Genomic DNA, 12,921 nt, shown 5'->3' with positions numbered 1-12,921 from the left:
TTCTTATTCAATTGTGTGTTGTCTTTTCTCTCTAATACAGATGCAAAAAGTCTGGTTTTAAGAGAAAAATTCTGCTTTTGTACTAGTTACTGGTGCTGGAGCTCTGTTAGGAGGTATTTCAGTTGTTCCACAACATATTCTACTGATGCCTCGGTATAAATTAGACAAAGACCCCTTTGAAGAAAGATACCAGCACAGACACATCTTCAGCAATTCTATGGCAAAGGGGCACAAAGATCTCACCTAAATTCTTCTGGCACCTATTCTTCATGACTTGATGAGCAAATTGACCTTTTCCTTAACCATTTCACTCAAGAAATGCCAAGAAGAGAGAATGGAAAGAAAGCTGGACAGTGATAGTGTTAAAAACTAAGCAACAGTCTTGAGACTTGCAGGTCCTGCAATGTGATTATGTTCAATATAACCATGCCAAGCATCTCCCCTGCCAGACTCTACATGCTCTTTCCTAAAAGGAAGATCTAACCACTGGTTTCTCACAAAACCTAGCACAAGTGACCCTTGCAAGTGTCACGGAGAGCAGGTCAGTGAGAAGAGCTATTGTAACAGAACCTAAAAGTTTAGCTATCTGTTAATATACTTACAGACCCAGAACACTGTGTTGCTGCAGCTAATATTGTTGGTAAAATACACAAACACATACTGCAAACAGATATGCTTCACTGCATTGGTTTTTTAGAGGAAAAAAAAAGTAAGAGTTTAAAATGGAAATGTAGCAAAAGCTGTGAATAATGAGCTGAGCAATACCACATTCTCCATTTTCTGTGGCTGCTCATAAAATACAAACATACGGACATTTGGTTTTAATTTCCCCAGGCAATTCCTGTTAACCCTGTTTCCTCCCTTCCCCCTCCTTTAAAATAAATCTCTAGCTAAATTAAATGGGCCAAATTAATCCCTAATGCAATTCCACTAACCAGGATAGTTCTACTAGGATGATGAGTCTTGTCCACGTATGATCAAGCAATCATTCATTTGTGGTTGAGACATTAAAAGCTCATTTACTGCTCTAAGAATTTTGCTCAAAAGAAACATATAAGCACTTTGACTGACTGAAAAGAGACAGATGTTTGCAGGAGAATCTCATCACTATTTTATGTATAGATATACTACAAACTACAGGTATATCTGCAGATTAGGTCTTGCATAGCAACATTTCTTCCTCCTTCCCTATCTCTCCCAGGACACAGTTCAGCTCATTTCAATAGGTCCTAGAAGCAGACAACCTCACAGCACTGAAAACAGACCACAGGAACTCAAGTTATAAAAAAAACAGCCAAACAAAAAAAGCCCTTCCAGCAGTGCAGGACCTCCACAAAACACTTGTTATTAGCAACATAGTTTAATAATAATAGGTTAAACCTTGGGCTTCCAGACCTTCCGATTTATAGTCAGTCACTGCCACATGTGAATCCAAAGTACTTAGTAGTATTTTGTTCATTTTTCTGTACAACTGTCCAACTTATCTGTGGCTTATTGAGTATTCTGGCATCTACGATCCAGCCAGTATGTGGTTTACCTCCATCACTTGGGATCCCGAACATAGAATCATAGAATCACAGAATGGTTTGGGCTGGAAGGGACCTTTTAAGGGCTCATCTAGTTCTAACCCCTCTGCCATGGGCAGGGTCACCTTCCACTGGACCAGGTTGCTCAAAGCCCCATCCAGCCTGGTCTTGCCACATCTTACTGCAGTGCAGAGAATTAGTTGACTTTGGAAATCAAAGGGAAAAGGAACTTTCCTAAGGCACACATGGCCCAACAAGACAAGCCATTTGGCCTCATGCACCTTACTGAACATCAGCCTTGAGGGGAAAAGCGGAGATCTTTTGGAAGATCAGGTACAGAAAATTGCTTCCTATTGCTGGTATGAACGTGCATGTGTTGCTTTTGATTAGAAAATAACTACAGGAGAAATGGCTGTATTTAGCTCTAATTGTGGTAGAGTTAAATTAGATACATTTATTGCTCAGAGATTATGGAAGCCACTCCATGCATAAGATTAAAATCCAGGTTAATTACTACCTTCATTTGGTCTCACTTGCTGCAAGTGGTATCACAGCATAAACAAAGTCCTACTTTACATCCAGTTAAGGGATCATTTCTGCTTAGCTATTCAAATTTTTTAAAAGATTATTCTGTTACTAAATCATCTCATTTCTCTTCTATAAAACCCAACCAAGATATTTACTTGGCAAAATTCTGATTTTATTTTGCCTTGTAAGAAAACAGGTATGGAAGTTAACACCTTCCATTCAAACATGGGTGTGAAACTCCAGAACTAACAAAATAATGTCTTTTTTTTCTCTTTTTTTTAAATCTACATCCTAACAAAATCCCAAAAGTGATTAATTCCAGGTTCTAGGTTCCAAAGCACGCTTTGTATTTCAATTCAACAAGAACTGAAACACTCACACTTGAATTTAGATACTATTACTTTTTCCTACTGCTAATCTTCCTCATAAAGCACAATTAATTTGTAGCTAACTGACAAAACAAGACCTCTCCTTCAGCTGCATTAACAATTGCTTGAAAGCAATTGGAGCTGTGCAGATATAAATGTCTTACAAAATACACAAATAAAATCAAGGTCTTGTAGCATTTGAAACTGATTCAACAGAAAGAGAACACTCAGTGCTGAAACACAGAAAAGAACAGGAGCAGATGGAGCAAGCATGTAGTTAAAGAGAAGTTTGCAGTGAAATATGGCAGCAATTCTGAAATAAGATAGAAATGAAAAATGCCAACAGACCAAAATGCTTTTCTATTTACGTTAAACTTGGGACCCTTGGTCAAGTAACCAAATAGGTGGGTTGAGAACAGAAACTGCCATTTCTGAGAAGAGAAATGGCAGTTTCAGTCACAGGGTAACCATTTCACAGCCTTCTCAAAGAAGCTGTTACAGTAATGCCCACCAGTGTGGGGGACGTGTCACACTGCATGTACTGGAACCCACACCACTTCCCAGTTAGGAAGCCAGCAAGGGCTCTGCTAAAGGTTACTCACCAGAACACTGTTATTTCTGGGCTATCCTTCTTGACTCGGGGCAGTTTGAAGAACAAGACACCTTTTCTAAGACCTTATCTTGGCTGTAGGCTGTCTACTGATACACTATTTCAAAGGAATTTATTTTAACCCACGTTTTCAAGCTGTAGTTTGTAAGTGGTCCAATTTCCTTACATACCTTGGATCAAGGAGACTCCTCAGAAACTGGAAGAGTAAGAACTGGTCCTGTAAAACAGGAGGAAACAGAGTATTACTATTTTCAAGTAATGTGCTATAAACCAGTGATTCCTGAACTACACCCATTGAAGAAGATACTGTTCACAGCTGGTGCCTGCTGAACAAGTTGGTTTAGGCATATGTCTTGTGTAAATACTCAGAGGATATGTTTGCTGACAACAGCTCTCTTGGATCTGTGAGTGCAAGCCATTACTGAACTCCAAACTAAAAACTGCATCATCAAGTGATGCAACCGGAAACCCAGAGGTCATACATTTCTTATGGCCAGAACTCTACAAACAGGCCAAATAATTTATCAATTCCTGCAGCTGAGTAGTTATCAAGCTATTTTTCTTCTGTTTATGACATAGCAACAACTTACTATTACTCTTAGCAATCATTTCTTACAAGAATGGCAACCCCACTGCCAAGAAGCACCAGTATCAGTGAAGTTGGATGCTTTACCTGAAGGTTTGTAATGATGGTCTCAATCTGCTCACTGAAGTGAATGGCTACCAAATCAGCTGCTTTACATGGGCTCAGCAACAGTAATTCCTTCAGAGAGAAACACAACAAAAATAATTACTTTTAATTTCATAGGCAGTATAATTATGCAGTATCGCAGAGTCCATTCATATTGTAACTGCATCTTTGCCTAGACGAAAGCTATAAAATAATGAACAGTGTCACACAAAAAGTGATTTTGAAAAATAAAACCTAGAAGGAAGGGTAGTTTTTAAAAAGGTATTTTTGAAAATCATGATTTTACTACATGACAGGCCTTGTAAGAATGCAAAACTCTTCACACCAATGAGACCACATCTTAGTCCTCAGGCAAGCAAAGCATTCATCAGATTATCTAGCAACTGCCTTTCACCCCTGCCAATAAGACATTCCTAGTGCCAACTAGGAGCCAGCAGAAGAGAGGAAACAACGCCCTCAGTTGACCTTAGGGCATTTTTCGGTCAGATGGAAACAGTGTTTAACTGGCTTGAACTGAACAGAACCAGAAGTTTATAAGCAGGTTTCCTGTAACTGTTAACTGTAATTGATACCTGTCCAGATGTGAAAAAAAAAAACCTCCTAAACAATTTCTTTATTGTTATAAAAGGAAAAAAAAAAAACAAAAACTTTTAGATGCCTGTGGGTTTGCCTCCTGTCAAGTTTGATCTAAGAGGCTTCATAACATACATCTTTACAAAACCCAGAACATGAAATTTTTGCCCGTAATGCTTACAAATGCATCCATATTTCCAAACAAATGAGAAGCAACTGCTTCAAGCCAGTATTGACTACCTGGTAACCATTTCCAAAAGCCCCTGCTTATGCCTACAAAGGGGAAAATACAGCTTTACTAAACAAAACCAACTGTGATAGTGGTAAAGAAATAAGCATACATCTGGAACAAAAAGAATAATCTGAAAAAGTTACTTAGCACTAGCTTGGTCTCCAGACAGCTGTAGCAGCCACCAAATGTCAGCAACAGACCAGGTTGAAGGGAAGAAAGCAAGTAACAAGGAAGAGTGTGACTACTCCACAAGCTCTTTAAGGAAGACCTATCATAGAAAATGCATTTTGTGAGGTTTCCAAACCAAAATTTGTCTACTGTATTGTATGTAAAGCAGCTCTGTGGTGTTTGACCCCATGGCTTTACTGCTTCAGCCACAGCTCTTAGATCCCCAGCGCTCAGGAGCACAACCCTTTCATCTCACAGGCCAGGGCAATCCAAAGGACCCAGAAGATCTTAACCACATCAGTGCAGAGGAATGCAGAAAGGATGTAGTGTGACTGCCTTAATTTGCTTCTCACTCTGGACAAACCCACCCTGGGAGGCTGGCCTGCTGAAGATAGGACTGACTGGCTGGAGGGAGATAACCCAGCCTTCTTGTAAGTGACTGCAGCTCTTGAATCAGTGTGACCTTCACAGCCTTCCCCGGGGACTTGGGTTTTCATCCTCTCCCAGGTTTGGACAATTTGCAAACATGGTGGTAGACAGCCCTTAAAGGAGACAGGACTGACACGAGGCATGTAGGTCGGACAGAAAGTGCCCACCACAAACAGTACTATGATTGAAGAGAAGCCTTAAGCTTTATTTTCAAGATAAACATCAAGGGACAACAGCTGTGTAGGATGACAGAGAAAATAAGAAGTGGCACTGATCACAAACCCCACTTTCTGTCATATGATCACCAGGAAAGCCTCTCTAGACACTGCTAGCTTCAACTTAAGAGTCCAGCTTGCTGCTTTCATACCTCAGCAGGTGAAAGGACAGTTGTTCAAAGACCTGAAATCACAGCTCTGCCCTAGTAAAATGTTATTTACTATTTTAAGTCTTCTGAATGTCTGAGAGCAGGATTAATAAAATGGAAAATAATGAAAGCCCATAGCAGCCAATAAGCTGCTAAACCACATGGAATTGAGTATACTGTTTGCCAATCCTGGGAAATAGAAGATGCCAAAAGGAAAGGGGGAGTTGATCTTTGTGACAGCACCCAAGAAAGCTGACCAACAGAACTGATTATCTGTCCAGCAGCTTTTTGGAGGAAACTGCAAAATGCATAGGTAAAAGCACCTGGATGTTCTCTACAAGGCTGATGGAAGAGTGCAAGAAATCCTTGTTTTTAAAGATGGCAACTTCAGAAAAGTACCAGCTCTGACAAGTCGGGCACTGGGCACTTCTGACACTGTGTGATAATCAGAAGTAGCTCCAGACTGAGAAAATGAACAACTCAACATGAAAAGCTGGCAGTCTTAGCTTATCAGAAGCTTACCAAAACTGGTAGGACACAATGAGAAACATCAGGAAGGGCAACCCAGAACATTTCTGATTTGTCCTGAGACACCCGAGCATGGAACAGCACTTGTAAAGGCCTCAGGCTGAAGAGAGACCTACCTGTGATTTGAAAGACACAAAATAAAGCTTACAGAGGGAGGCTGACTCACTCACAACGCCAAACAATTTGGTTTGTATATACCAATACAAGCAGAGACAAAGGATGCAGTATGAGAACAAAGCAGGCACAGGAAGCAGCAGAGCAGACAGCAGTTTGCTCAACTTGGAAAGCCCAGCATGGAATCACAGTTGCTCTGATAAGGGAGTAAGAAGCCAGGCCAGCTCAGTCACAGCACAGCCATCACCCCCAACAATTCCCACAGGCTCTGAAAGTGCATCTGGAGAGTGGGTGCGAGCTCAGTGAACTGCACATCATACAGCTGGATTCACAGGATTTCTTTGTTTATTGTTTTTTAATCATTTTGCCTCTTGGTCCATTTTCCTCATTAGCCACGCACTAGTTGCAGATGCTGGCAGAGACCAAAAGTATTCTGTATATTTCACATGTACCCAGTACTTTCTTTGTCCACCTCACAGGGTACAGACTTCTGTGGCCCTTCTGTGGCTGAGCAACTGCATGACTGCTTGTTTTATAGACAGAGTTCCTGACTTATCTCCAGATAAGCCTTTAGGGGACTGACACCACTTTATAGGAACTAGAGATATTATGGATTCTCCATGTCTACTAACTGGACAAACATATCAGACACACCTCCATCCACTGAAGCAAAGACAGCTTAAAGACATGGGGAAAATTACTAGGTAAAGAAGTCTAGCAACAGTGTGTGTCTTACAATAGAAGTCATGACCCCATCTTTCCACAGGGTAGAAGTGCCACGGTACCAAGGTTGAATGCTATTGTCATTGTAACATAAGGAACTGGATACCACAGACCGTGAGGTCAGAGATGTCAATGTCCTGTCCTTGCTGCTGCTGCACACTCAGGAGATGAAAGACTTGTTAATGCATCCCTTCCCTGCTATACAGCACTCACTAGCCATCATCCCCTGATAAGGTCCTATTATCAAAAGAGCAGGAAACCAAGAAAGCCATCCTAAATCTAAGAGATGCACTTATATTCATGTATGAGACTACAGAACCTTAAAGTCAGAGCTTTCTAAACAGTTGTGATTTGACATTGTGACACTTCCACATACAGAACAGCACTAGGCAGATCCAACAGGAGTTAGCAGTAGCTGAAGCATCATAGGTTTAGGATACACTGTACCTCTATATGTTCCAAAGCTTTCTGCCACACTGACTGCTTTTCTTCAGTGCTGTAGCCAGGCATGGACAGGATGTTGTGAATATAGTTGAAAACTTCTTCCTGTAAGGCATAAAACCATAAATGGCATAGTATGTTCTACAGCACCACTAACAGCATTAGATTTTGTTATGGAAGAGCATTTCAGTCTTAGGTGACCTCAGGGCTAGTCCTCTCTTACGAAGTTAGCATAAATTATCTGCAAGCGAGATTATATGTCCCTAAATAGTTTCTGAGGAACTGCCAGCATAAAAAAAGGCAAGAGGAACAGAACTGATGCTAAATATGTTAAGCACTGAGGCCAAAGAGAATTGTTCTTCCACTATTAAAAATGCCCCCCTCTTGCTCACAGAGGAAAAAGAGAGGACATCACTCTTTAGCTAGGAGCATAGGCAGAGAAAAGTATGCTCCATCAGAGGGTAGGTCAGTTTTCTCAGCATATTCCTGAACTCCTCTTCAACATTAGCCTCTCTCCCAGGTTCTCCTGCACTGCCCACAGCTCAGATGCTCTCCTGTGCCAGAGTTTTTGACCATCTCACTATCACAACCTATCTCTTCTGACTCATTCACCCACACAACTTTCAGCATAGTGGCTTTACAAGGAGTTGGTAAAATCCCATTTGCCAACTTCTGTTGGTGGTAGGAAAGAGAATACCTCAAAAACTGTGGCAGATATGCAACTTGTGCACATGTAGAAGGTAATTGCAAAGATATATTAAGGGCAGAGAGAGTCTGTCTGGGGGAAGAAAAGAGAGGACCGGTGGCATAAACAAAGTAGTACTGTAGTTAGCAACACCTGCAATCAATCCCATCTTGAACTCAAGTTTTATGTATTAGCATTGTTTAAATTTAAAAAGAAAGGAAAACTCCAAAGTTTTAAAAAGAAAATCATCTCCTCTCCAACACACACATGAACAGAAAAAGCCTTAACTGTAACTAAGAAAACTCAACTGTAAAGGAGGACACTTATTAAGACAGAGAAGTACAGCTTCTGCTTCTTCTGAGCAGGGCTGTTGTGCCCATTCACACTCTGGACAGCAGGGCAGGCTGCGCTGCTGTGAAGAAGAAAGGCCAGAAGCACCAGATTTACTCACTTTTCTCACTGGATCACGCAGGTAACAGTCAATTATTTTGTCATAGCGAAGCTCTCGTTCATACATGAACTCACAAATCTGATAGCTAAAATGAAAAATAGTTTCTACATTAGGAAACACACACTCAGCTGAGTCGTCAGAATAGAGGCAGGTTGCTCAGATCCAGCACAGTTTGGCAGCACTCAGAAAATACAGCATGTTTTATAAAAAGCATCGGGAAGTATCTTACATCGAGGTTTTCAGTACACAGGTTGGGTGGCTCCAGTTTACATTTGGTATCAGCCACAGACCAATCAGCCTATAAACCTCCTTCTTTTTGGGAAATTATCATACAGAGCAAACTGGAGTTACTAAGGTAAGGGACAGAGGACAAAAGTCCTTGAAGAAATCAGGTTTCACAGCTTCTGCTGTTCACAGATCATCTTCCTTTATTTCCATAACAAGCTCGACTAAGCTAGGCCAATTCACAAGACTAATTTGAAGAAATACACTGAACATGCCTCGATAATGTGTTATGACACAGCTCCCTCCCATCCAATTTTAATAAACATCTTAAATATTTTGAGACTTCAGATAAAAAAAGATGCAATTGAGGCAAAACAAGTGAAATGTCTGCGAAATAACATTACACTATAGGTCTTTCAGCTCTGATGGAAGAGGCTGGCTGGTGGTCCTGGCTGTCTAACTCTCCGAAGCAAGAAGAAAAAAAATAAATGCATTTCTTGAGTCTGAAGAATTTGACTGAGTAACTCCTCGGACACACAGGAAAACAGGCATGGCATACCCCACCACTGGACCTCTAGCCCTCTAGTCCTTCATAGTATGGTGGATTAATTCACATAACACCCAAATTCAAGACTTGGCTGCAGATGCTCTCATTGGCTGATTCTGCTCAGGCATATTAGACTCTTTCTGGAAGTATAAAGCATCTAAAGGAGATGGTGGAAATTTTAAGCCTTCCCAGACATTGTGTTCGTCCCTCCTACTCAATTCTAAAATGAGTACCATGGGGGTGGCTCCAGACCCCTTCATGCTTTTAAATCCACCTGTGGGTCTCACCCCAACGAGTCATCTCCATCTGTCAGTGACAGAGCATTCAAATATACAACTATACCTTTGAACAAAGCCTGGGCTCTTGGATATGAAGTGCCAAAACTCATCAAGCCCCACGGAGTTTCATGCTGAAGGGTTTCCACAGCTCTACTCCCTCTTACCTTAACAATGCCTTCTGTAAGAACACCCAGTAGAGATAAGACAGAAAGACTGGGACTAAATATAAACATATTAAATGAAGCATATGTGAATGCACAGGGAAAATCATCCCAAACACAGCTGCAAAGTAGGAACAAGAAATGTGGAGGAAAAAAGCTTTGGAGGAGATATAAATATCATACACAAGATTTAAAGGCTGCATTTATACATTGTACACAGCAACTTACAATTCAGCTTTTTCTGCCATTTGGATAAGACGGCTCTCTTCAAACTGTACGATCCCTCCTGCCTGGAGCAACTCTAAAAGGACCTGCAGATATTGAAGACCAGTTATTTGTATTGCTATAGCAGCTGGACAGCCAGTGCCATTAAAAGTACACTGCTCCTGCTCTATTAAACTTTGTATTAACATACAGCTTATTTTATGGACCTTTTTTAATTGTCTGTCCATTAGCTATGAAGGTCATGAGCTTATCCAGGAATCTTCCTGCCTCTGTTCTTACTGCTGCCAAACCTGTCCTGCAGGCAATGCTGGGGTAAGATCCTTCTTCACTTCTGAGTACAGCATTGCCCAATTCTTCCATGCTGGCCACCATCCCTATGCTAGGTGTCTGTTTTGGCATATGACCTTCAGCCAACATCCGTTCCCAGAGAGGCCAAACTCTGCTCTGCAGTCTGTTCATGCCTTGTGCTTAAAGAAACATTCCCTTGAAGGCTATTACCTGCTGCCTCTCTGAATGGCGGGAGTCATCATCTGGGCTGCACAGAAATTCAAGGACCTGCACAAGGGTGTAGAAGTTAGCATGACTTAGGCCTAGGTAGCATAGCTGTTAGCATAAACTCAACAAGCAGATTGTGAGCATCAATAGTGGCAACAGCAAATCAGAACACAATGGTGCAATCTGAATGTACTATTCATCTGTGAGGTACTCTCTACTTGGTCCTGTAAGTAAGGACACTTAGGAATACCGGAGCAACAAAGAACTGCTGAAAGACTCCAGGGAGGGAAACCCATGACTCTGCACCAGGATCTAAAACCAAACTTTGGGGAATCCAGGGAATAGAAAGAATTTCAGGGACCCTGTGGCCCTGCCTTAGACTACACACCAAACAGCTGGAACCACTATGCTGACCCTCTTGACTTCTCTCCTGGACTGAGCCATCTCTCTCCAGAAAAACAGGAAATCGTGTAATTAATAAAATTTCATGTATCTGTAATTAGTGTTAAATCCAAATCCATTTAGCCTTCACAGAGCTCTACAGTCAATTATGACAAAAGAAATATGATTCTTACTATGCTTCTGTGGTCTCTTCTACTCTGCTTCTTCAAAACCACAGCAAAGTCCCAGCAAGATGCTACTGGTGTTTTATAATGCACCAGTACTTCCAGAACTGCTTCAGTCTACAGCACTAGCCACACTTTCTGTAGTGCTGTGCCCTGTTTGGGATTTTTGACACCCTTCACAAAGGAATACTTGCCTGGTCAAAAAGTGTCCTGTTCACAAACAGTGTGTTGTTGGGCTTGGCAAGCTGACGGGCAAGGAAGGTAAAGAGACAGCCAACTTGCGATGGGGTGAAGTCAGAATTCTCCACCATGACCTGAGAAGCATTAGAGAGAAAAGGGAAAAATAAACCCACAAGTGACAGATTCTGCAGCTGCCTTTGGGAAAGCAATGAGGACACTGCAACAAGAAATCCCTGTACAGCCCTTGTGTTTCCTCCTGCCCTAGACATCTACACAATCTCCTGGTGTTAGTCCATCCTGAAGGTCAAAGATGAGCCACCTTCCATGGCCTTCAGCTGTGACCTGAAGATCGTGGTGTGTCATTGCTAAATCACCCCTTGTCCTTACGCTGCAGAGGCTCAACCTCTCTGTTGTGTACTCAAGGGAAGTATTCTTGTATGTCCCTGATTTTCGGGTGTGAAGTGCCTCCAAGCTCATGTTTATCTCCATCTCTGTATTCTGTGCTGATCACTGGACATGTAACAGAGCTTCTGAGCAGAGAAATGTCACATGAGGAAAAAAGATAAAATTAAGAATTACAGAAGGCAAGAAAATACATTTGACTTCTAGCCCCAGACACCCACCTCTTCAACTGTGGTATGCAGATCAACTGATCTAATGACTAAGAAACTCTAAAAACTAAAATGACTAAAAACTGTAGGTTTGGGGGAAACTTTCTTTTCTCACTTTAAATTAGCTGTTAGTCTATAAATATTTTGAAAAACTTCTAACTGTGCTAACTTGACTTGAAATTACAGAAAAAAGAATATCTAAGATTCACTACAAAAGAGATTTGAAACCCAAGAAGTGCTTGTCACCCATCTGGCATGTAGAAAATGAGAGTGATGTGTCCTGACTTGGTGTCTGGAAAGGAGGAAAATCCATCACCTGAACAATTCTGTCAGCTAACATCTAAGAACTGCTCATAGCAAAGCCTAGACACAGAGCATCTCACAGCTTATAACCTCATTCAGTCTAAGCTTGAGGGATACAACTGATTTCTTAAAGTGACCCAGAGTTCCAGATCCCCGTGAGCTGCTAATGGTTACCTTGCACAAGTGGAGGCAGACAGGTAAGACACATGAAGGTATCAAGTAGAGCTCTGCTTGAAATATCACTAACACTGATTCTTTTTTCATCTTCATTTTCTGTTTAAAAAGGCTATTTCCTACAGAAGCCTAGTCAGAATGGCTTTAGCTAATAGCATTAAAAATATGGCTCACTAAAACAATAGAAGTGTTTATTCATTTTGGCTTTGTTTTTCACAAACTGGGTCCTCATTAGTCCATGTGAAGGTGAAAATACTGCACCTCTGAAACAGAGCAACCCTACAGAGGCTGCAGGCCAACCATGTGGATGTTCTAAAAGATGATTTATTTGGCAAAGTTTAGCATTAGCAGAAGGTCTTATGTTGACCAAACTATTTTAAAAGTGCAGCTATTTCTTAAGGGGGTTGTTTGGGGGGTTTTTTGCCAATGATAAATTTAAATAAAAAGTTCCAAGATTATTTTTTTTTATTTTTATCCAAAAGGAGAGCAGATTCCAGACCAAGGGACCGACAGTTCTCGTAACACCAAACTGCCTGCCTGCAAATGCATTTAATCCGGCAGCACTTCTCACAATTGCCTTTCTTTCTCCCTCCAAGAGCAGGGTTGGTGGACATTTGCTACATGGCCAGCAGCAGAGAGGAGGGCTGTAAACAGCTCCATCCAGCCTATGCAGTGCAACAGGAACACCTTCCACAGCAGCTCCAGCACACAGCTGCAGTATGCCA

General features: G+C 41.4%; 1 protein-coding gene across 5 annotated transcripts in view; it reads right to left on the bottom strand.

The window, feature by feature from the left end:
• The window catches only part of VPS8 (VPS8 subunit of CORVET complex), a 79,247-nt gene that overhangs the window by 26,944 nt on the left and 39,382 nt on the right, over positions 1-12,921 (bottom strand). For all 5 annotated transcript variants that reach the window (XM_030494165.1, XM_030494166.1, XM_030494167.1 and 2 more), the window contains 7 exons: positions 11,123-11,242; positions 10,366-10,422; positions 9,871-9,953; positions 8,432-8,516; positions 7,302-7,400; positions 3,706-3,795; positions 3,203-3,249 (listed from right to left, as the gene is read on the bottom strand). In XM_030494165.1, the coding sequence (XP_030350025.1) occupies positions 3,203-3,249; positions 3,706-3,795; positions 7,302-7,400; positions 8,432-8,516; positions 9,871-9,953; positions 10,366-10,422; positions 11,123-11,242 (581 nt within the window). The remainder of the gene's footprint in view (positions 1-3,202; positions 3,250-3,705; positions 3,796-7,301; positions 7,401-8,431; positions 8,517-9,870; positions 9,954-10,365; positions 10,423-11,122; positions 11,243-12,921) is intronic.

Source organism: Strigops habroptila, chromosome 8 (genome assembly GCF_004027225.2).
Source record: "Strigops habroptila isolate Jane chromosome 8, bStrHab1.2.pri, whole genome shotgun sequence".
NCBI lineage: Eukaryota > Metazoa > Chordata > Aves > Psittaciformes > Psittacidae > Strigops > Strigops habroptila.
Note: the sequence above shows the minus strand (reverse complement) of the source record. Positions and strands in the feature narration are given on the sequence as shown.